General features: G+C 40.1%; 1 protein-coding gene across 4 annotated transcripts in view; it reads left to right on the top strand.

Moving 5' to 3' along the window:
• Window positions 1-23281, top strand: part of Large1 (LARGE xylosyl- and glucuronyltransferase 1) — a 539124-nt gene that overhangs the window by 282647 nt on the left and 233196 nt on the right. For all 4 annotated transcript variants that reach the window (XR_003947238.1, NM_010687.2, NM_001317391.1 and 1 more), the window contains one exon: window positions 22610-22781. Coding sequence is in view for 3 of the 4 variants with exons in the window: in NM_010687.2 (NP_034817.1) it covers window positions 22610-22781 (172 nt within the window). In the remaining variant the exon portion in view is untranslated. The remainder of the gene's footprint in view (window positions 1-22609; window positions 22782-23281) is intronic.

Here is a 23281-nt window from a genome sequence, read left to right as displayed (position 1 = left end):
CAGGAAACACATATAATAGTATGTAGTGGTACCTTAGGTACAAATGATCTGTTTTGATTTTCTTTTTTTTTCCATTATTTATTAGGTATTTAGCTCATTTACATTTCCAATGCTATACCAAAAGTCCCCCATACCCACCCACCCCCACTCCCCTACCCACCCACTCCCCCTTTTTGGCCCTGGCGTTACCCTGTACTGGGGCATATACAGTTTGCGTGTCCAATGGGCCTCTCTTTCCAGTGATGGCCGACTAGGCCATCTTCTGATACATATGCAGCTAGAGTCAAGAGCTCCGGGGTACTGGTTAGTTCATAATGTTGTTCCACCTATAGGGTTGCAGATCCCTTTAGCTTCTTGGGTACTTTCTCTAGCTCCTCCATTGGGAGCCCTGTGATCCATCCAATAGCTGACTATGAGCATCCACTTCTGTGTTTGCTAGGCCCCGGCATAGTCTCACAAGAGACAGCTACATCTGGGTCCTTTCAATAAAATCTTGCTAGTGTATGCATGGTGTCAGCGTTTGGATGCTGATTATGGGGTGGATCCCTGGATATGGCAGTCTCTACATGGTCCATCCTTTCATCTCAGCTCCAAACTTTGTCTCTGTAACTCCTTCCATGGGTGTTTTGTTCCCAATTCTAAGGAGGGGCATAGTGTCCACACTTCAGTCTTCATTCTTCTTGAGTTTCATGTGTTTAGCAAATTGTATCTTATATCTTGGGTATCCTAGGTTTTGGGCTAATATCCACTTATCAGTGAGTACATATTGTGTGAGTTCCTTTGTGAATGTGTTACCTCACTCAGGATGATGCCCTCCAGGTCCATCCATTTGGCTAGGAATTTCATAAATTCATTATTTTTAATAGCTGAGTAGTACTCCATTGTGTAGATGTACCACATTTTCTGTATCCATTCCTCTGTTGAGGGGCATCTGGGTTCTTTCCAGCTTCTGGCTATTATAAATAAGGCTGCTATGAACATAGTAGAGCATGTGTCTTTCTTACCAGTTGGAACATCTTCTGGATATATGCCCAGGAGAGGTATTGTGGGATCCTCCAGTAGTACTATGTCCAATTTTCTGAGGAACTGCCAGACTGATTTCCAGAGTGGTTGTACAAGCCTGCAATCCCACCAACAATGGAGGAGTGTTCCTCTTTCTCCACATCCTCGCCAGCATCTGCTGTCACCTGAATTTTTGATCTTAGCCATTCTGATTGGTGTGAGATGGAATCTCAGGGTTGCTTTGAACTCAAATGACATGTACTCACTGATAAGTGGATATTAGACTAGAAACTTAGAATACCCAAGATACAAGATACAATTTGCAAAACACATGAAACTCAAGAAGATCGAAGACCAAAGTATGGGCAATTTGCCCCTTCTTAGAATTGGGAATAAAACACCCATGGAAGGAGTTACAGAGACAAAGTTTGGAGCTGAGATGAAAGGATGGACCATCTAGAGACTGCCATACCCGGGGATCCATCCCATAATCAGCCTCCAAACGCTGACACCATTGCATACACTAGCAAGATTTTGCTGAAAGGACCCAGATATAGCTGTCTCTTGTGAGACTATGCCGGGGCCTAGCAAACACAGAAGTGGATGCTCATAGTCATCTATTGGATGGATCACAGGGCCCCCAATGGAGGAGCTAGAGAAAGTACTTAAGGAGCTAAAGGGGTCTGCAACCCTATAGGTGGAACAACAATATGAACTAACCAGTACCCCCTGGAGCTCGTGTCTCTAGCTGCATATGTATCAGAAGATGGCCTAGTCGGCCATCATTGGGAAGAGAGACCCATTGATTGGTCTTGCAAACTTTATATGCTTCAGTTCAGGGGAATGCCAGGGCCAAGAAGTGGGAATGGGTGGGTAGGGGAATGCGGGGGGGGGGGGGGGGCTATGGGGGGACTTTTGGGATATCATTGGAAATGTAAATGAAGAAAATACCTAATTAACAAATTTTAAAACAAAAGAAGATATTTATAGGAGAAGTGAAACGTCATACTTAGAAGGTCACTGAAAACTTGTTTCACACAAGTTGGGCAGTCAGGGAATGGAAAGTCACTCCTGAATTAGCTACTACTGTGTGTGTGTGTGTGTGTGTGTGTGTGTGTGTGTGTGTGTGTGTGTGTGTGCATCTACGTGTTTTCAGCAAAGAATGTAGAGTCCACCTCTGGAAAGACAGCAGTGAACATCCCTTATCAGTGTAGGTTTCGTGTGAGGAACTTGCTTACTTCAGAAGCAGTAATTAGTCATAATCAGTATTTATCAGTTTTCCTTTCCTCTCTCTTTTTTAATCTGTGGCTTTCCAGTTAACCAGTTTGGAGATCAAGTTGAATAACTTGCCTCTAATGTTTGTGTGGAAGGCCTCCTCAGGGCACTCTCCAAGCTCAAGGGTAGAGGATAGCTCTGAGAATACCCCTGAAAGCACAATCCAATTAAGAGTCTCGCAGTTCTCAAGTGATTCACATTTGGAGGAGCTGGTCTTTTCTCCTAGCACTGTTTTGACTTAGCACAACCACGAACAGGGGCAGCCTGACTCCAGTCTGTTAGCACTGGGCAGTTGAAGTCACTTCAGAGAAGCGTTTTGACTAGAAACTGAGCTTGGACTGAGGCTGCAATTGCCCCTAAAGATGAGGAAGGGAGAAGGCACTTTCCGTTATTAGGTACCCAGAGGTTTAAGAAGGTGGCAGGAAGTCATAGAATATTCTATCCGGTGTTATAAATGGAAGGCAGGTTTTCATTCTGTTTTACAAAATAATCTCCTGTCTGCCTATTATCTGCAGAGCTTACCCGTGAACATTAAAACTCTTCATGCTGCACACTCTGAAAGGAAAGACTGTCATTCCTGTATCTCTGTGGCACTTTATTCTTCTGTTTCTGATTGAGGAGAATAATAATAAACCAAACGTAAAATTGTCACCCAAATCACTCAAGAGTTTTCTAGCTTTCAGCATGCATAGAGTCAGAGTGTGTGTGTGCACTCTAAGAAGCAAGCCACAAACGGAACCTCTACTCCATTCTGAGCTTCTTTGAAAGCGCTATGCTTTACAGGTTAGAATGATGAGTGAGGAACACAGAAGTTGTCCATAAGGATCTCCTGTGTGCCCAGAGTTACCAGTGAGAGAAAAGGGTGGGAGAAGTGTGCTTAGCAGCCAATCAGTGCAGAGAAAATTACCCTCATATTTAGAAAACCAGGCCTTAATTTTATAGGGTACAGAATCAAGTCCAAAATAAGTTTCCCCAAACTACACAGCATATGGCAATAAGAAGGATGGTCTTTGTTCAGCTGTTTAGAGTTCTAGTCTTATTACTGATCAACTTGCAACAGAATGACAACTATAGACCCTGGGATTATCCTAGTATCTGTGATATGGTCAGATCTAAGAATTTAATGAAGGGATGGGTTCTGAAGACAGATGTCTTGGTGGACAAACCAAGAAAAAACAAATTTTGTTCATGTCCTTTTATCCTTTTGGAGGCCAGCTCTGGTAGTATGTTCAGTGATCTAAGGAGGAGATGCGGCTCGGTGATTAATATAAAGCAGGCCCACACTCACACATGCGTGGTGGACGAAACAAGGCTCCAGTGACTTTTATTTCCTCTTATTCTTCATATAGCTTTGAAAAAAATTCTCTATGTAAGGAAAAAGATCACCTGATAGACTCTAATTAATATATTGCCTAACAGATGAATATGCTCAACTATTATGTATTTCATTATCCCTGAAATAATGGTGTATACAAAACGGGCAGGGACACTCTACCTGATAGAGACAGGGGAAGGGAACTGGGGAGATGCTCAATAAAGTGCTTACCTGGAGAACCTGACTTTGATTCCCAGAATGCATGCAATAGACTGGGTGTGGTGTTACAAACTTATAATCCCAGCACTAGGGAGGCAGAAACAGGCCTGTTACAACTGTACATACATGCATATGTATGTGTGTGGAAGTGTACATGTATATGTGGATCTACTGTGGCACATCCTGGAGTTGGGCCCCATCAGAAACCTCCCCCCTCTAATTTTCATGCAGAGCAAATGTCCCTGTGCTCTTGACCCTGTATGGTGAACATCTAGTATTCAGATGCCTCAGAACCAGCACTTGGCATTGTTGAGGGAGCTTCCCAGGCATGGGGCTCACATACCTTGATTTAATGTGGAATTTAAGGTTATACTTATCTGCAGGGCTGACTGGTACTTAGCTCTAGCAGAAAGCTACAGCCTGACTTGCTGAGACAGGGCCAATGAAGGGAGGCATTGCTTACTGTCTTCCATCAAGACAGGTCTTCTCTGGACCAGTTACTGAGTAACAATGTTCTTCCAAACCTTAGGTCCCATTTGAGGGGCAGAACATCAGCTTGTATTTTGACTCTTGCCTCCTTTCCTCTTGAAAGTCTTTCTTTTCCTCTACAGAATGAAAAAATAATTTCCAGTGGGTCAAACAGGAAACACTTACCAGGCAAAAAAGGGCTGTGTGTGTGTGTCTGTGTGTGTGTCTGTGTGTGTGTTTTTGTGTGTGTGTGTGTGTGTGTGTGTGTGTGTGTGTGTGTCTGTGTCTGTGTCTGTGTCTGTGTCTGTGTGTATGTGTGTGTCTGTGTCTGTGTATATAGGTTTTCAACAGTCCCTTTGAATAAGGTTCCTTATCTCAGTATTGATAGTTTGGGTCTGGCAATTATTCATGGTTAAAGATGTTCTTTCTGAGGGTACTGAGAACCCAGACCTGGTCTTGCCCCATAACCCCCTTGTAATGTACACACACACACATTTTGACAACTGAGAACATCTCTAAGCTTTGTCAAATAGTTTCATGTCACCCACACATAAGGATCTTAAAACATTGGGGTGACCCTATTGTCTAGGAAAATGCTGACTACCTTGGCTTCAGAATAGAGCTGGTGACATGAAATAAACAGCTGAAAATCCCGGAGTGTTTCCTGAGTCTCCTATCCGAAACTGTCTTTGGGCTTGCCTGGCTTACTTCCTACACTTCAATTAGAAAACAAAGGAAATCTGGTCTTGGGGCAGCCAGCTGGGCTATGAAGCATGCATAGAAATCACAATGTGATACATAACATATGTACCTAGTGAAAGCAACAATGTGCTTCATATAACTGGTTTTACCAAAAGGCATAATCTGCTTTTTGCTCTCTGGGTTCACTGTTTGAATTTGTCATCCTGAATTCAAGAACCCCAGTGGGTTTTTAATCCATTCACTATTGGTTAAATAATATGTTTGAAGAGAAAATAGCAAGTGATGATCAACATCTTATTCTCAGGCATAATAGCCCTGCTGAAACTCCCCTTTCTTGTCCCCTGTTGTTATTAATACAGTGTTATTACTTAATGTACATTGAGTTCCAGAGGGTGCTCACCGCCTTCCTATTACATATACATAATACATAAAACTTACTCTTAAAAACCAGCCATTATAACCAAGGACAGGAAATCACAAGAGCTGACAGCTGTGGTAAGGCTTCAAGTTCTTTGCTTGCTCCGTGTGATCAGGCACTTTATTCCACTGTATCCCTTCTTGACGCAGAATCAACTAACAGTGTACATGCGTGCTGACTTGGGTGACAGTCTGTTCAGACATATGTTTTCAAATTCTGAGTTCAGGACTTACTTCATTGTTCTGATTGCTTCCACATAAAGATTGCTTTCAATATTCCCAGAGAATTAATAAATACAAAGTGTGTAGGGACTTGGCAGTATGTATGTATATTTACAACCATGTAAAGTTTACAAAGCTACATCACTCATTTGTTCTTGTTTCTCCATAGTTTGAAGTTAGGACTGATGCATAAATTCATTTCCCCAAGTGTGGCCTCCAAGCTTGATTATATGGAAGAATCACTTGTTAATGTCAATAACCCAAAACAGCACTCTTCCAGATGTTTCTGGGAGCTAGCCTTATTTCTGTGTCCGCTGAACCTGACGACGTTGCAATACTAAGCACCACTTCTAGATGCTCAAATTCATTTTGGTTCCGTGGCAAATAGGGGTTTTTGCTTCAACCTTACCTGTAGAAAAATCCCCAAACTCCAGTGCACATGTGCTGCAGGCCAGCAGTTATAGTATTCAAGTGTATACACTGGCTGAGTCCCAAAGGTCAAGATGGCACACTGGCTATGTTGTGAAGAACAGAATTGAGAGCACTTTTTAATTTGAGTCTTGTTTTATTATTCCTTTGCTGATTATTTTGTTTCATAGTTTCCTTAATAGAATTTCACCTGCTGCTTATAATCCTGCAGATACTGGAGACAAGATCATATTTAGATAGAAAGTGATTCTTTGTTATTAGTACTTGGGATTACCTTGAGGGGGTGTTCATTTATGCTAAACTGCAAGCATTTTGAGCTTCATATTTCAGACTTGATTTCCAATCTCCATCTCAAGAACTGCACTAAGAACTTATTTATTGTTTTTCCTTCTCACTGCTCATTTGAGCATCAGTTTCCACGAGTATAAAGAGCTTCACAAGAAACACGTGTAATGTTTCAAACACAGCTCCTATAGCTCTTTATAATGGTGTGATTTCTTTGGCATCTGCATTAGGATTATTGTGTAGAGGGGAAGTTAATATTTGTAAATTGCCTTAAAATATTGTCTCTTACATAGCAAAAATTTTATAATTGCTACCTTATTGTTCTCATAAATACAATAATATGCTCTTTTGTTAGTTATTCTCCTGAGATTTGGGAACAGTCCACCTTTGCTACTCTTCCCTTGTTATACAAAATTGGGCAGCATAATGAATGTTTTGATAACCACTTGAAGAATTAAGAGCACTCTATTTAATTTTTATTTATTTGTCTATCAGTGTGTGGGCAGGCATACCCTTGCTATGGTACAGATATCGGTCAGAGGATAAATCTGGAATTGAATTGTTTCTCTTCTAATTGTATATCTGGAAGACTGGATTCAGGTCTTCAGCCTTTACAGCAAGAACCTTTATCTATAGGGACATCACATGGCCTTCCTTAAGGCCATTAGAAAGACAGCAAGGACCTTTATCTATAGGGACATCACATGGCCTTAAGGATCAGGCCATTAGAAAGACAGCAAGGACCTTTATCTATAGGGACATCACGTGGCCTTAAGGATCAGGCCATTAGAAAGCCTTTTGACTAATCAAATACTCGAGTGAAGGAACAATGGAATTATTTTGCTTTATGTATTATGTCTATTCTGCTTTGTGCTAAGGATAGGATCAAGCACCTGTGTGTTCTAGCCAAGTACTCCACCCTTGAGCTACACTCCCAGCTAGGTTTTACTATTGTGCCTTCTAAGGATGATATTCTTTTCCCTTCTGTATTCTCCTTTATGGTAAATTCCCCCCCTAGACAGCTAGTTAGCCTCAACATCTAATTTCCTTGCCAACCATCATATAAATACTAAGAGCCTGTTATGAAGGGTGAATGTCAATATATAGTCACACTGTAAGTAGTCTGAAGACTTTAAGGTTAAGTTTAAAATATTTGAAATAATAGTAAGTCTTTTGGTTAATGTTAGTTAGTTTTCTTACATGAGTAGAAGGACATTCTTTTTAATGAATGACCCGTTAAAAGGATCATTTTCTCTGTTAGCCAGTAGAAATTCAGACTTCCATGAAAGAGTTTTGTTTCCCATGTCTTGTGAAAGAAAACAATTTTAAACCAACCAGAAATTAATCCAGTGGCGCTGAAGCTTCATGTCCCTGAATGCTGCCATGTGGTTGACCTATCGGATGCTGTGAAGTGAGTTGAGGGACAACTAAAAAGGAGGCGTTGGTGAGAGTGAGAGAGCACATCCCAGAATAGAGAAAGCCACTGTCTGCTGAAACTGCCTTGTGATTCAATCCAGAATGGGAAGCAGAGCTTTGGGACTCTGGAGTGCTGTACTGTACTGTGCTGGGATTGTGCTGGGATTACCTTTCCTCGCCTGCCTGCCTGCGTTTAGCTTAGGATGAAGGTGGGATCTAATACAGATCAGTTCTTAGCTTCTAGTTAAAATGTTTTCCTCTCTTATCAGGAGTTAATTTATCTGCTAATTCAACTACTTACTGCCTTCTGCTGTAAGAATTTAATATCAAACCATTATAATGGCTGATTTTTTTTCTACCCCTATACAAATCAGAGGATGCTCATCTTAAGGATATGTGACATAGGGTACACTGATGGTTCCCCATCACTCATTACATTTATTATAACATGATTACCTTCATTCATACTATTTCAGCAAGAATTGATTCCAGTGTTAGAAGTGTGTTGTGTATGTGAATTCAGAAGTACACACATAAAATCACATATGTATTATGCACAATCTATTTGTTCAGTAGACATGTATATTTTAGAACATTAAATGTGGGCACAACTTAAAAGCTTATGTTGGGGTGGGCAATTTAACCTTTGCATTTTCTCTGTTGACCACACTCTTATACCTAGGTCACAGTTCGGGTTAATTCACACACACACACCTACATAATTATTATTAAAACTAAGCTCTGCTGTAGGCTTGTCAAAGACTGACCATCTGGCTTAGAACTAGAACTATATATTAGATGCTCTGTACCTACTCCTGTAATAAACATCATACAAAAATTCTCTTAGGTCTCCGGAAACTGTCAATTTTCCCTTAAGGCAGAATACTGGCGCATCAGGCTTAAAAGTCACTTGAGCTTTGGTTGAAAGCATGATTGAATCTGTGTTAGAGAAGTCACTCAGTAAGCCAGGGATTTGTTTCTCTGCACATTTGTTTGGGTTCGATGCAGGATCTCTTGTAGCCCAGGCTGACCTCAAATTCATTGTATAACTGAGGATTTCCTTGAACTTTGAATTTTCCTGCTTCCACTTTCTCAGTGCTGGCATTTCAGGAGTGCAGCATCATACACATCTGGTGTGTTTGTTGCTGGGTGAGCATAAAGCTTTAAAGCTTTGTGCTTGCTGGACAAGTGTTCTACCGACTTGGGTGGGTCCTTATCTCTTTAGCCAGAATTGTTTGTGTCACTTCATTGGTTCACTTTGAAACTATTTGCAAAGTGTATTCTCTGTGCCCAGCCATGATATGTCTGTAGATAGATAGATAGATAGATAGATAGATAGATAGATAGATAGATATACATATACACACACATACACACACACACACACACACACACACACACACTGTGTATTGTACTAAGAACTGCAGCTTCTAAAAATATTAAATCCACGTGATACAGGAACTAATGTAATTTTCTCTCCATAGTATATTGAAAAATATAGTAATTGAGAAGGCAGCAATATTTCAAGAAATTAAATGGCTACAACAGTCCAGTTCACAAATCACAACTCTGGGTGCTGAGCAGAACTACATTTCAGAAAGTGAAGTGGGGAGGAGGGAGAATGCTGCAGTGAATGCTCCAGTGGCCAATCTTCTCAAACTCCACAGATCTAAACAAAGTCCCCCTGCGACTGAAATGTGATGAGAGGAAGGGACTCTGTACACAGACAGGAGTGTCTGGCATCATGTTCCTCTTGGCTCACTGAGCCTCTGCCCTTCCAGGTTGGCTTATATTTACAGAGTGTGGTTTGCTAGTAGCTTTCTGTGGCTTTTTATGTGCTAGCCAGCAAGGGTTTGGTTAGGCTGTGAGTACACATTAAGTAAGTCTCCCTTGATGCTTTGTCACCTATAATGACCATCTTTGAGGTTCTTCAAAGTTCCTTTCAAAGATGCTGATGTTGGAAGACATGAGCCATAGAATTCAGCATTTCAGTTGATGTTGCTTGCTAAAAATATCACCAAAACATTGGCTACTTGTATTGAAATAGCATTTCTAAGTTTGAGATGTCATAAGAGATGTGGAAGCAACTCCAGAGCCTATCTCAACAAAACTTGTTACTAATTTTTAGAAACATCTTCTCTTCTTGTACTTCCAGACAGCTATCAGCTTTCAATGGGACACTGTGCCTCAAAGCTGTCAATGACCTGTTCTGAACATAGAGCTAATTAGGACTCAGCGTGAGCAGATCAGCCAATAAAAGATAGACTAATGCTTGTTTTGGGGTTTCCTTTGCTTAGAGTTACTTAAGTTATAATCTGTAGAGATTAGAATCACCTACAATGCTGACAGAAAGCTACAGATTCCTGGTCCTTACACCAAACCTAATGAATCTAGGATGTATCCAGGAATCTGCATTTTTGGTACATTTCTTCCAGATTAATAACCCTATATGGTCCTTCTGATGCTTTCCAGTTTCCTTCTGTCACTCTAACTTATTCTCTAAAGCATGTATTCCAAAAACACAGGTGAGACTGGATAAATCTTCTAGTTAGTACAAGTCCTTTTATTTTTCCCACTCTGTCTTTAGTAGCGCATAAATACTTTGCAACTTTCTACCCTTTCCATGTGTTCCTCTATCACTCCTAACCCCTAGACAGACTTTGGCCGTGAATGACTTAATGGGCAAAGGCACATAAACACAGAAAGAAATGTGACTTTACAAGTTCTCTTCTTACATTCACATTCTGACATACACATATTGGCACATTTGCTGACATCATGCACACATTACAGTACTCATGAATATTAGAAAAGTATCAAATGATAGTTACTTTTCAGAAACACACACAGTCATGTGTGTTCACATACTTGGCTTTCTGTTTATATTTCTGGGCCTTTAATACTGGCACCTATTCTATTTTCTTTTAGCAATTTGACAAACTCCACTTCCAGCACAGTTCTGCAGGCCAAACTGAGAGATTATCTCCTCCAGACATCTTCCTGCCCCTCCCTTTTAAATGTCTTTCTCCCAGATGGCTGCTGTGCACACACTCAGCATTTATCCCAGCACTGTTTGTTCTATTCTGTAATTACAGATCTTGGAGCTTATTTCCAAGATGGCCCCCAATAAAGCCTCTAGTATCCACACCATTGTCAGGTCCTTTGCCACAGCGTATCTGTGTGGCTAAAGAGATAGTGAAGAAATATCACTGTGCTGCTTCTGAGGCCTGCTCCTGGATGGCATGCTGGTTTCCATCTCCTCCCTTGAATTCTTCACTCTAGAGAAGGCAACTGCCGTGTTGACACTTGTACAGTTTGTTGGGTGACCCAGGTGTTGAGGGACAGAGTCTTTCTATTAGTGTGCAGTGTGAGTGGACCACACCAACAGGATCACGGTGGAACAGGATCAGATCTTTTAACCCAAATCCAGACTCTGATACCTGGAGATTTCACTGCCTTCTTGAGCACAGCCTTACAAGGAATCCACCTGGCAAACTTTCCAAATTCTGGCATGGGAAAGCCATGTGACATGATAAATAGCTGTTGCTGTTTGTGATGGGTGTGTTTACCAAGTGACACTAGCAGTGTCTATAAGTGAATGTCTCTAGACCACTGGTATTGGTGTCTAGCCCCTCTATAGCACCACAACATCACTAGGTATCCCCAAAATGTTCCTGCATATGTGCATGTAAAGGGGCATGTGCATGTGTCAAGGGAGGGAAGTGGTCCACTTTGAAGGTTGTCCTCAGTCGCTTTCCACCTTATTCTTTTGTGACAATCTCTCACTGAATTTAGAGCTAAGTCAGCTAGACTGACCAGACATTGAGCTTTAGCGAATCTCTGCCTGCCTGATATATATATATATATATATATATATATATATATATATATATATATGTATATGTATATGTATATGTATATGTATATATATATATATATATATATATATATATATGCCATCCTGTTGGGCTTTTTTTATACAGGTTCTAGGCAGTTGAACTCAGGTCCTCATGCTTATTATGTATTTAGACTAAACCATTTCCCAAGCCTCCCAAAATTCCTTTAAAATAGCAAAGGGAAATACCCACAAATATAGATGGCTATATAGTAAGTACAGGTCTTGTCCTTACTTCTTTTGCCCTTAGTGTTATTAGGAGAAAAAGAAGTACCCAGGGCCTGCATGAAGCACCAGAATGTTCATACGCTGGACAAGGGCATACCATAAGCATTCCCATCATCTTAACAGTTAAAAGAAACTCATAGACATAAAGTTCTAGGCACTTTCCCAAAGAGACCAACTAAGAAGTTAGACTTGTCAGATTGGTTGTGGTAAGCACAGGATTTGGAATTCAACTCACAGATCTCTCAAGCTGGTGCTCCCGTCAGGATACTTCTCCCCAGCATCTCTAGGAGCGGGAGAGACTCCAATGACTACATGTCCCACATTCCTTTTCTATTGCACACATTCAGAGAAGTTGCCAGAACAACCACCCACATCATAAATGATGTCTCAAACGCTCCCAATGACGGTGACTTTTAATTTTTTAAAAAAATGTGTCAAGGTGATTTCCTAAACTTGTTTTCTATCATACAGTACATCCCAACTGCAACCTCACCTCCCTCATCTCTTCCTAGTCTCTTCCAACACACCTGCCCTAGTTAATATCAGACCAGGCACAAACCATCATATCAGGGCTAGACAAGGTAACCCAGTAGGAAGAAAAGGGTCCCAAGAGTAGGTAAAATAATAATCAGACATCCTCACTCCCATTATTAGGAGTCCAGCAAAAAATCCTAAGTAAACAATTATAGCATGTATGCAGAATATCTAGCACAGACTCATGCAAGTTCTGTGATTGTTTCCTCAATCTTTGTGAGCCCCTATGAGCCTTGCTTAGTTGGTTTTATGGGTGGAGTTCCAGTCTCCTTGACTCCTGTAACTCCTACAATCCCTCTGCCCCCTCTTTCATAGTGTTCTCTGGATTCTGCCTAATTCTTGATTGTGTGTATTTATATCTGCTCCCATCAACTGTTGGAGGAAGCCTCACTGGTTTAAGCACCCATCTATGAGTATAGCAGAATATCATTAGGAATAATTACATTGACTTCCTTCCTTCCTCCCTCCCTCCCTCCCTCCCTCCCTCCCTCCCTCCCTCCCTCCCTCCCTTCCTCCCTCCCTCCCTCCCTTCCTCCCTTCCTTGCACAACATTTCATTGACTTCTTTCTTTTGTTTTAATTCTTAATTTTTTGGTTTTTTCTGAGCCATGTTTGATTGTATAGTAAGTCTCTGAGCTATCTAGCTTCAGGATCCTGACCATCCATGCAGCATTAGACATGGTCTTGCTCTCCTGTCTTGGGCATCAAGTTAGACCATCTTGGTTGGCCACTCCCATAATCTCTGAGCCACCATTGCCTCAGTGCATCTTGCAGACAGGACAGATTTGGTATTCATGGTTTTGTGGCTGGGCTGCACCACTGAGAACCTATCCTGGTTACAGAAGATGCACTGCAGGCATCATATCCTCTTTTACCAGGAGTCCTTGATAGGGTCACTCTCATATGTTCCAGGAAGTTTTCACCTCCCTAGGTTTTCATAATGCCTCCTAAACCCCCACCTATCCAGTATTTCTTCCTGTCCTATCCCCCTCCCTCCCCAACCTGTTCCCCCCTGTTCTCATCTCTACCCTCCCCAGGCCACATATAAAATCTATTTTCCTTTCCCACATAGCTCCACAGCACCCATCTTTACCTAAATTATCTGAATCTATAGATTGTACTGTCTTTTTCTTAATAGCTAATATCCAGTTATAAGTAAGTAGATATCATATTTGTTTGGGGGGTCTGAATTGTTCCACTTAGGATTTTTGTTTGTTTCATCCACTAGCCTGAAATTTTTATGATGTCCTTTTTTTTTTCTAATACCTGAGTAATATTCCATTGTGTAAATTTGCATTTTCTTTATTCTTTGTTTGAGAGTCAAGGTGATCTTTATTTTACAAAAAAAAAAAAAATGTTGATACGTGTAAGGAACTTTTTTTTTTTAAGGAGTAAATATGGACACATAGTGATGGAGAAAAGCTTACAGATTATAAATATACTTAATCCCTAGGAAGAAAGGAGTAATTTTATTTTACAGATGAGAAAATTAAGGCCCAGGGAGATTTAGAAGCTACCAATGTCTAACTCTAAAGCCTTGGTGCCGAATTGTGGTGGGTTTTTTTTTTTTTTTAATATTTTCCTGGAGCCAACTGAATGGTTCAGCGGTTAAAAACACTGGCTGCACAATCCTAATGACCTTAACTTGATCCCTGAGATACACACTGTACAAGGAGAGAAGAGTTTCTCACAAGTTATCCATACTTCCACATGCATGCACCCACACAATACTAAATTAATGTAATTTTAAAAATTAATATCTTCCTTTCTGGTGACCGTGGTTCTGCCTTCGAAGCTCTTTGCTTTTAAGCAGGAGGGCATAATTTGATATCTGGATCTGGATTAGAAACACTGCACATAGTAATGTATGCTTGCACTCTAGGCAGAGGCAGAGGTAGAAGCAGAGTACCTTAGGATTCGTCAGTCAGTTTGCCTAGCTCGATTGGTGAGCTACAAGACAAGGAGAGACTTTGACTCAAAAGGCATGGAAGACGTTCTTGAAGATGACACCTGAGACTGTCTTGTCCTATGCTCTCTACATTCACACACCCACATGCATATATGCACACACGTACACAAATGACTTGCTAGTGAATTAAGCTGTGTTTAGATGGAGAGAGAATTTTATTCTGACCCTTATTAGAAACCCAAAAATGTAGGAGGGCTGCAATGAGAAGAGACAGGAACAATATAACCCAGCCTTTATATATTGTGGTTAAGTACAAGCAAATGGAAGGCTTTTAGGTGGTGAGGGTGGGTCTCAATAAATTAACATGCTCTCTCCAGTGTGCCTAAAACATCATAAATGCCAATGCATTTTTTCCCTCTTATCTTTATTGCAGTATCTTAGGGACTACTGAGAATCCACATTTCCAATGAGAAGTTGGTGTCCTTTCCTAGCCAAACCAGACGTCACCTTCCCCCACCCCCACTGCACCTGCCTCTGTATTGTCTATCAAAAGCTATAAACTTGGTGTCATAGCTTGCACACCACTGTGCCTCATTTCTTTTTTTTTAAATATTTTTTATTACGTATTTTCCTCAATTACATTTCCAATGCTATCCCAAAAGTCCCCCATACCTCCCCCCCACTCCCCTACCCACCCATTCCCACATTTTGGCCCTGGTGTTCCCCTGTACTGGGGCATATAAAGTTTGCGTGTCCAATGGGCCTCTCTTTCCAGTGATGGCCGGCTAGGCCATCTTTTGATACATGTGCAGCTAGAGTCAAGAGCTCCGGGGTACTATCACTTTTGGAGAGGAATAGACCAATGCTCACAACACTACACTATTAGGTTTTGTAGGTCACTTTTACAAGGTTACTGAATGTTCAGTATACTCGGGAGCTTTATGGAAACTCCACTTAGTTCCCAATGAGTAACTTAGTGTCAGAGCTTTGACAAGGTGACTTTTAAACTGTCAGTGTCCTCCATTCCTGATTTGAGAAGAAGCCTGTAACCTGTGATCACTTCTGCTCCCTTCGGCATGTGCAGTAGATTGTAATCTTGGGCACAGCTGCATTGCTGCTAATTAAATCCCCCAGCCACACTGCTTAGAATTAATAATATAGTAATAATATTCTGCCCATCACAATAAGGGTAACTTCATCTTTATTGTCTTTTTTTAATTATGTGGACCCTTTGGCGTATTAACCACCATGTGGAATGAATCTAGCAGATACTTCTGTCTCTGTTGGATGTTTTGTGATGAGTGGTTGCATAAAGCCCACCTCCTTTCTCTAGCCAGGATGTCCTTCTTACCATGAAAGCCAAGACTTAATGACCCTTGTTATATTAAAGCTTGTTCCTGGGTGGGAAGAAAATCAGTACCCGTGTGAATGCCCTAAGAGACTACATAGAAAAGCCACACAACACGCTTTCTACCCAGAAGTGTGCTTTTTATTTAGCACTCCACCCTAGAGGCCTTACATTTTCCAGCAGGTTCCAGATTGTGATTATTTTTTTAACTTTTCACAAAGGCAAACTGCACACATATTTTTACATCAGTGATGAATAGTGTCTCCCCTCCCAACTTCCATTTGTAACCACCTCTTTAACGTCCTATATCATGTATTTCCATCATTTGATTGAGCTCAAAATCTCAATCAGCTGAGCTTTGATACTGCTGATATTGACATACTAGAAAAAGGAGAGTGGCTTTTATGGAGTTTCAGCATGACCAGCAAATTTTGCTTTCCCATTGGCAGTGTTTAATGTCAATATTAAGAGCTCTAGTAAGTCAATATTAAGAGTGGCCATTGTGATGATTAGGAAAGTTTAGGCTTATACAGGTCAACTGACTTAGACCTCAGATAGCATGGCAAAAATGTAACAAGTTCTTTGCTCAAACTTTTTGTTTCAACAAGCCATATGTCTTCCATCACACATCATGGACATTTGCAAAGATTGACATCTCTGATCTAAGTCAAAGAGAATATTGAAAGTAAAGTTTGAGCCCAGGCATAAGCAAAACTAAGGTTCTGCCCATTTACCAAGCTACTCTTGAACATAGACCCTGTGGGATATTGCCACAATAAAAAAGAATATTTTCCAAACCTCAAGGAGTTTCAGTCAAACACAAAAGACAGAAAAGGGAAATTAAACAGTGTGTTAGTGTAGTGTGTATGTGGGAGCGAGATAACTTACTTCCTTAGCTCCAGTCCAACCTGAGGCAGAGAAGAGGTGCCTCCTAGATGACAGTGGCATGCAATGAAGAAGTAGAAAGAAACGGAAGATCAGGAGAGCAGTAGAAACCATGTGTGTCCTGGGAATATGAGCCTATTGATTAATAATAATAACTACTATTATTACTAGATTAATAATAAATGTATCTGCTACACCCACCTCATCCTCTTTCTCCTAAAGATTCTGTCATTTCCTAGCATTTCCTGTGGTTTTCTTTCTAAATACAAACTCATTCACACGCCTCATTTACCTCCAATTGAACACTTGGATTTAATTGATTATGAATTAAGTTGGGCACTTGAGGTGACATTCAGGCCTGGCTCATGTGGAGATTAATTTCTGTAGTCTCACAGTTTTGTGATGCATCCAAGTGACTCACATCTATGTTAAAAATAAAACTGAGAGTCAGGGCAATCTAATTAGATGGCTTAACCCAACACTGTGGTTCTCAGTCTTCACCAAGCTGTCCTGCTTTAGTAGTTACCAAAATAGATGGATAAGTTAATCAAAGGTCTGATTAAATAGCACAGCTATGCAGCATGAAGTTCTGATCGCCAGGTTTCAGTGCAGGCAGTTCTTTGGGGAGGGACGAAATGAAGATGAATTCCAAAAGCCAGAGTTTTCATGCGGAAGAGTTTTATAAAGCATACTGAGCGGAATTGCTTGCTGAGATCTCTGATCTTAATGTGATAGCTATCTAGAAAGCTAATTCCCAGGGAAACAAGAGGTAGTTTGGAGGAAAAAAAAAAAAAAAAACTGGAACCTTCCTCTGGCAGATTCTTGGTATAGGTGTAGTTGTGGGTGTGCATGCATTTGGAAGCCAGAAATTGATGTAAGGTTGCTTCCTCAATTGCTCTCCACCTTACTTTTTAAGGAATGGTCTCTCTGAACCTAGAACTCATCAATTCAATTAGGCTGGTCAATGAGGTCCAGGGGACCATTCATCTGTTCCTTCCGCCTCCCAGCACTAGGGTTACAGATGTATGTCTACCTTTTTATATGGGTTATGATGATTCAAACTGAGGTCCTGATTGCTCAGCAAACACTTTACTTACTGAGTGATCTTCTCATCCCCTCCTCCAATAAATTCTAATAGGTTTATATCATACCTGTATGGGTTGTGGTTGGAGGTATTGGATGGTCGATGTTCTCATGTATTGTCCTCCGTTCACCTGACCCAACTTTGCATTTTTTTCCTCTATGATCTGTAAGGTTTTCTGCTGACAGTTACTTTTTAAAAAATTTCTACCCACTATTAACACTATGGCTAAGCTCTTACTGGTAGGCATATATGTCCAGGTCCTTCTCATCTTTTTCCCTTCTCTTTGTGCCCATAAATTCTGCTTTATGTGCCCACTGGTTTGTTCTGAGTGATGCCTACTAGGTACTAGGTATACTAGAGAAGCAAGAGAATTAGATGGGTTTCCAGATCCACTCTTGTGATTTGCCACTGGTATTATGTTCCCCTCAATTGGAGTTTACTGCTGAATCAAAGCAGCATAACACCGTGTGGCTGTCTTTTCTGGATTATAGAAACTGCTGGCCTGGCACTGTAAATTGCAAGGTTGGACCTTTCTTCCCTTCCTTGCCCCTTCACTGAGTAACAGTGCCTGCCTTGAATTCTGCAAACATTGCAAGGATTAGTCCTTTTGATAGTAACCTTTCCTTTCAAATTCCTAGTTTGAGTGTGACATCTGTTTCCACCCATGAAGTGAATTTTTAGAAGGAAGTATATTATATCAATGAAAGAAGGTTAGAAAAGCCAGGAATAGCAATTAAATGATGATACTGGATCTTGAATTCAAGTGCAACTGATGCCAACACACCAAGGATTTATGTTGTTATAAATACCAAACTTCCTGACCCTTAACACAGTGTGCGTGGAGAGACATAAAACTGGGGAGCTCTCTCAGTTGCTAAATTACTTGCCTTGTAAACACTTGGACCCATGCTAGTTGCTCAGAACCTGTAACTGAAAACCCAAACATCTTGGTATTTCATTGAAGTTTCAGTGCTGAGTGAGATGAGGGGGCATAAATCCCTGAGCTTCAGTGAAAAACCAGTGTCACCTAATTGGAAAAATCCAGATCAAGTGATAACCCATGCCTCAAAAAACAAGGTAAATAGTGCCTACAGAATGATACCTGAAATTGATCTGTGGCTTCCACAAAGGTGAATGCATGGGAACTCTCTTCCACACACATAAACACACACATATATGTACACATACATGAAGTATAGCTCTGTAAGTACTTGGTCTGAGTGAACTGCATCAGAAAGAGGATGGAAATGCATAACTGCTGTGCATCCTTTGTGTCAGAAACTAATTTTAGCCCTCTTGTTTGTTTATTTTAGCACTAGTCATCAAATCCAGGGTCTTCTATATGCAAGACAAGTACTCTAACAGTGCATTCCACCCTCCGTCTCCTTTAATTTTGACATGAAGTTCGTACCATCTCCATTTTACAGATAAAGGAACCTAGGCTTGAGAGATTAAATACCTTCTGGTTGTGGAATCCAGGCTTGAATTCCTGTGTTGTTGGATTTCTTTCTCTCCTTTATACTACCCAAGTAAAAGGTGACAGATTTTGAACACAGAGGGTGGTACTTAACTGTGAAATGGGCACATGTTGTTGAGTTCTGGGAGTCTTCTTTTTTTATGGCCATAGCTCTCCTGTTTCAAGCAGAGGATGGGGTAAACCGAAAAACCAGTACCCTACAAATATTAAAGAATTGTAGACAGAGTAGGTTTGAAAGATGCAGTAGGTCCTAGGAGCTCCCAAAGGAATATTTTTTTCATCTCTTTCCTAGAGCATCCTTTGCCCTCTTAATATCATATGCAGGATTTCTGTGCTAGCATTGTTTTGTGTCATTACCAATCCAACCTGTCTGCCTTCCTCCACTGATGAGTTCATGGACACTTGCAGCTGTTCATTTAATTTTATGGCACAGTGGTGAAATTTTTATAGAAATATATTCTCACCATTAGACTTAGAATTTAGTATTACTTTTTCAAATTACAATATAATTACATCATTTATCTTTCCTTTCATTCCTCTAACACCTTTCATGTATTGTCTTTCTCAACTCTATAGCATCTTTAATTAGTATGTATGTATATATATATATATATATATATATGCATGTATATGTATATCTGCACACATATATTTACATATATGTACATATACAAGTGTACATGTATAAGTATATGTACATATATACAGATATACATATCTACACATATATTTAATGCATTTATATAACACCAACTATATGTATATATACATGCACACAGACCTGCTTAGTCTGTATAATGTTGCTTATACATATATGATTTTAGGGCTGACTTAGTATTAGATAGTCACTTGGCTTTCTGTCAACTGTTTGCAGAATACTTAGATGCCTACAGCACTCTGTCTAAGTTTGGGTGCCCATAACATTTCCTCCTTCCGTGTTGGCAATTCAATTCCTGCTCTTTTTGAAGTCATGTTTAGGCAGCAATGTTGTTGAGACTTCATGGATGTGGCTTCCCTGACGTTCTCATAGATGCAGTCTCACTGTAGCCTTCCTGGTCCTCTGGCTCTTACAATCTTTCCACTAACATTCCACAATGTATCCTGAGTTGTTTGTTTGTTTGTTTGTTTGTTTGTTTGTTTGTTTGTTTTTTCAAGACAGAGTTTCTCTGTATAACCCTAGCTGTCCTGGAATTCACTCTGTAGACCAGGCTGGCCTTGAATTCAGAAATCTGACTGCCTCTGCCTCCCAAGTACTGGGATTAAAGGTGTGTACCACCACTGCCTGGCATATCCTCAGTTTTAAGTGCAAAAGTTGTGTTTAGTATCATTTGGTGCTGGGTGCCATAAAATTACTTTCTCTGTAGTTTGAAAAGTTCTGGTTTTCTGTAATGGTCTCCATCTGTTCAAAAAGTGAGTGGTACACTTATCTGTGGGTATAAGAATAAATATTTAGAATGCAGTTAGGAATTTTACTAGTTTGGTAGAGTAGGGGTTTTAGGTACTTTCCAAGAACCATGGCCTCACTATCCTGGTAGTTGACTAGGTTTCTAGTACCAGGCACAATTTCCTTCATGTTGGGTGAAGCTTAAGTCTGAGTAGTAGGTTATTGGTTACCATCAAGATATTCATGCCACTATTATACTCTTGTAATACACAATTGCTGAGTGTTGTCCTTCAAAGGTGTCATCACTCTTGGCTGCTTCCCTTCCTTGGAAGCTTGCATGGCACCTTTTGATTTAATTAAGTTTACACCTATGGGAATTGCTTCAGATTAGATCCATCTCATACTCCAGGTTCTGTATCTAAAGCACACAGTATCTTTAGCAATACATACTTATTGCCTATCACTAGGGAGCAATCAAGAACAAGAAAAATAGTCTACAATTTTTGGGGGAAGAGGGGAGTTTCTTGAACTTTCCAGTCCAACAGCCCAGATGGGATCTCCCCATACTTGGAATCAGGGATTTTTGTTAAATAGTCTATGGCTATTGGAGGATGCATGATCAGCCCAGAAAACTTTTTTTTTTTCATTTAAACTACATATATGTAGTGTGCTCTCCTTCTCTTTTGCACTGACCTCCCCAATTTAAGTCCTTCTCTCTATTTTTCCCATTTCCTCCTTCAAATCAATTGCACCTTGCTATTATTCTCTAACTCTCTTTCCACATTCCTGGATTTTTTTTACTTTCCTGGTTTCTGCAGTTGCCCCAGGTTACATAGTCACCTCTGAAGACTTGTAGCTAGGAACCTCAGATGTCAAAGAAAATGTGACATTTGTTTTTCACAGCTGGGTTACTTACTTACTATATATTTTCCTAATTCCATTCATTCACCTTTAATGTTTATAATTTTTCTTTATAGCGGAATATAATTCCATAGTATATATGCACCATACTTTCATTGGCCATCTCTTAGTTGGTGAATCTTTAAATTGTCTAAATTTTCTAGCTATTGTGACTAGAGTGGCAATGAAATGGGACTCCCACTTGGTTGTTCATCGAGGTCTTTATCTATCAGTAGTCTTCATGCCTCTGCCTCCCAGGTTCTATGTGAAATCCACCCATATCCAACTCTTAAAACCAGTGTGCTCTAAATGAAGTTATAAGGATAAAGAAGATGAATATTGTTTGGATTTCTGAGGTTCTGGCTCCATCCTCATTAGAAGCTTTATACTGTTGAAATTAAAATGTGGACCATGGGTCACATGGAGATACCGCCACACAATGTTGTGTGCTTTTTCTCCTATAGTGATCTTCACAAATGGCATGTACAGAAGAGGATTTTATCAAACCTGTGTATAATTATGGGCCCCGCACTGTAGCTACAAGTATTAGGAAAATGTGTGCCTTGCAGCTTAATGCCACTCACCTATACTGCACTGGTTGTTCCCTTTCTGTCACATGAGCCCAGTAGCCCTGAGATAGTTGACTTAGGTCTATCTTCCATTACTCTCCAATGACCAACATTATGCAGATGCTGACCAGGTCCTCATTTCAGTGAGGAAGCACTCACACTAACTTAGCCGATTATAACATTAAAATAGAGAAAAACATAAATTAGAAAAATACCTTGAGGTTTCTTTAGTGGCAGTTAAGTTTAATGAATTGAAGAAATACAATGAGGTGCTAAGCATTTTTCTTTTTCCTTTTTTTTCCCCACATAACTTATTTTCTTCAGTGGGCTCATATAACTTTGCTAATAGCAATAAAGCCTGTCTTAAATATTTCAGTGTTGAATTTGTACTTAATAATTATTTCACAACCAATATTTTAGGCCTATCTTGATTTAAATACACTTTTATTCCTAGCACAACTTGATACATTTGAACTAAATGAACAAATCTTTAAATCCATTTATCTATTTAACAAATTTTTATTGGATTGTATTCTGTCTCAGCATGGTTTATAATGTTAAAGCAATGAATCCATGTGGTAACTTTTTTCCCCTTTTCTGATTGTAACAGCTCACTGTTTATCTCTGTTCTCTTCTTTCCTGTCTAGTCTGAAGTGTCCTGGATTCCCAACAAACATTACTCTGGAATTTATGGCCTGATGAAGCTGGTTCTGACCAAAACTCTGCCTGCCAACCTGGAGAGAGTCATTGTCCTAGACACCGACATCACCTTTGCAACAGACATTGCAGAGCTGTGGGCCGTGTTCCATAAGTTCAAAGGTAAAATCTAGCTGTATTTTATTCATTACCAAGTGTGTGTGTGTGTGTGTGTGTGTGTGTGTGTGTGTGTGTGTGTGTGTGTGTCTGTGATTGTCCATGCATAGCTATGAGAGTTTGTGTTTTCACAGAGGCGTATGCCATAGTGTACATGTGGAGATAAGTACAAATTTTGAGAGTCAATTCCCTCCTTCCACTTTGAATGGCAGAAGTTAAACTCAGGTGGCCAAGCTTTCAGGGCACACACTTTAAATCATTTAGCCATCGTCTCAGTCAGTGTTCTTATTTTTAATGTGGTCCTAGAGATTCATCTTAGAGCCTTATATGTGCCAGGCAAGCATGCGACCAATTAGCCATACCCCATCCAGCGTTACATCTGAGAAAGGACATGAGCTTAAGGAGAATATTAATAAGAAATCACAAATGTAAAAGTCAAAAATTTATTATTATTTCTGAAAAGTTAAAGTAAAACTGAAAGTTGTATTTCTTTAGGAATTGAAGAG

Source organism: Mus musculus, chromosome 8, assembly GCF_000001635.26.
Source record: "Mus musculus strain C57BL/6J chromosome 8, GRCm38.p6 C57BL/6J".
In the NCBI taxonomy this organism is placed as follows: domain Eukaryota; kingdom Metazoa; phylum Chordata; class Mammalia; order Rodentia; family Muridae; genus Mus; species Mus musculus.
The sequence above is the reverse complement of the archived record's forward strand: the minus strand, read 5'-3'. Positions and strand labels throughout refer to the sequence as shown.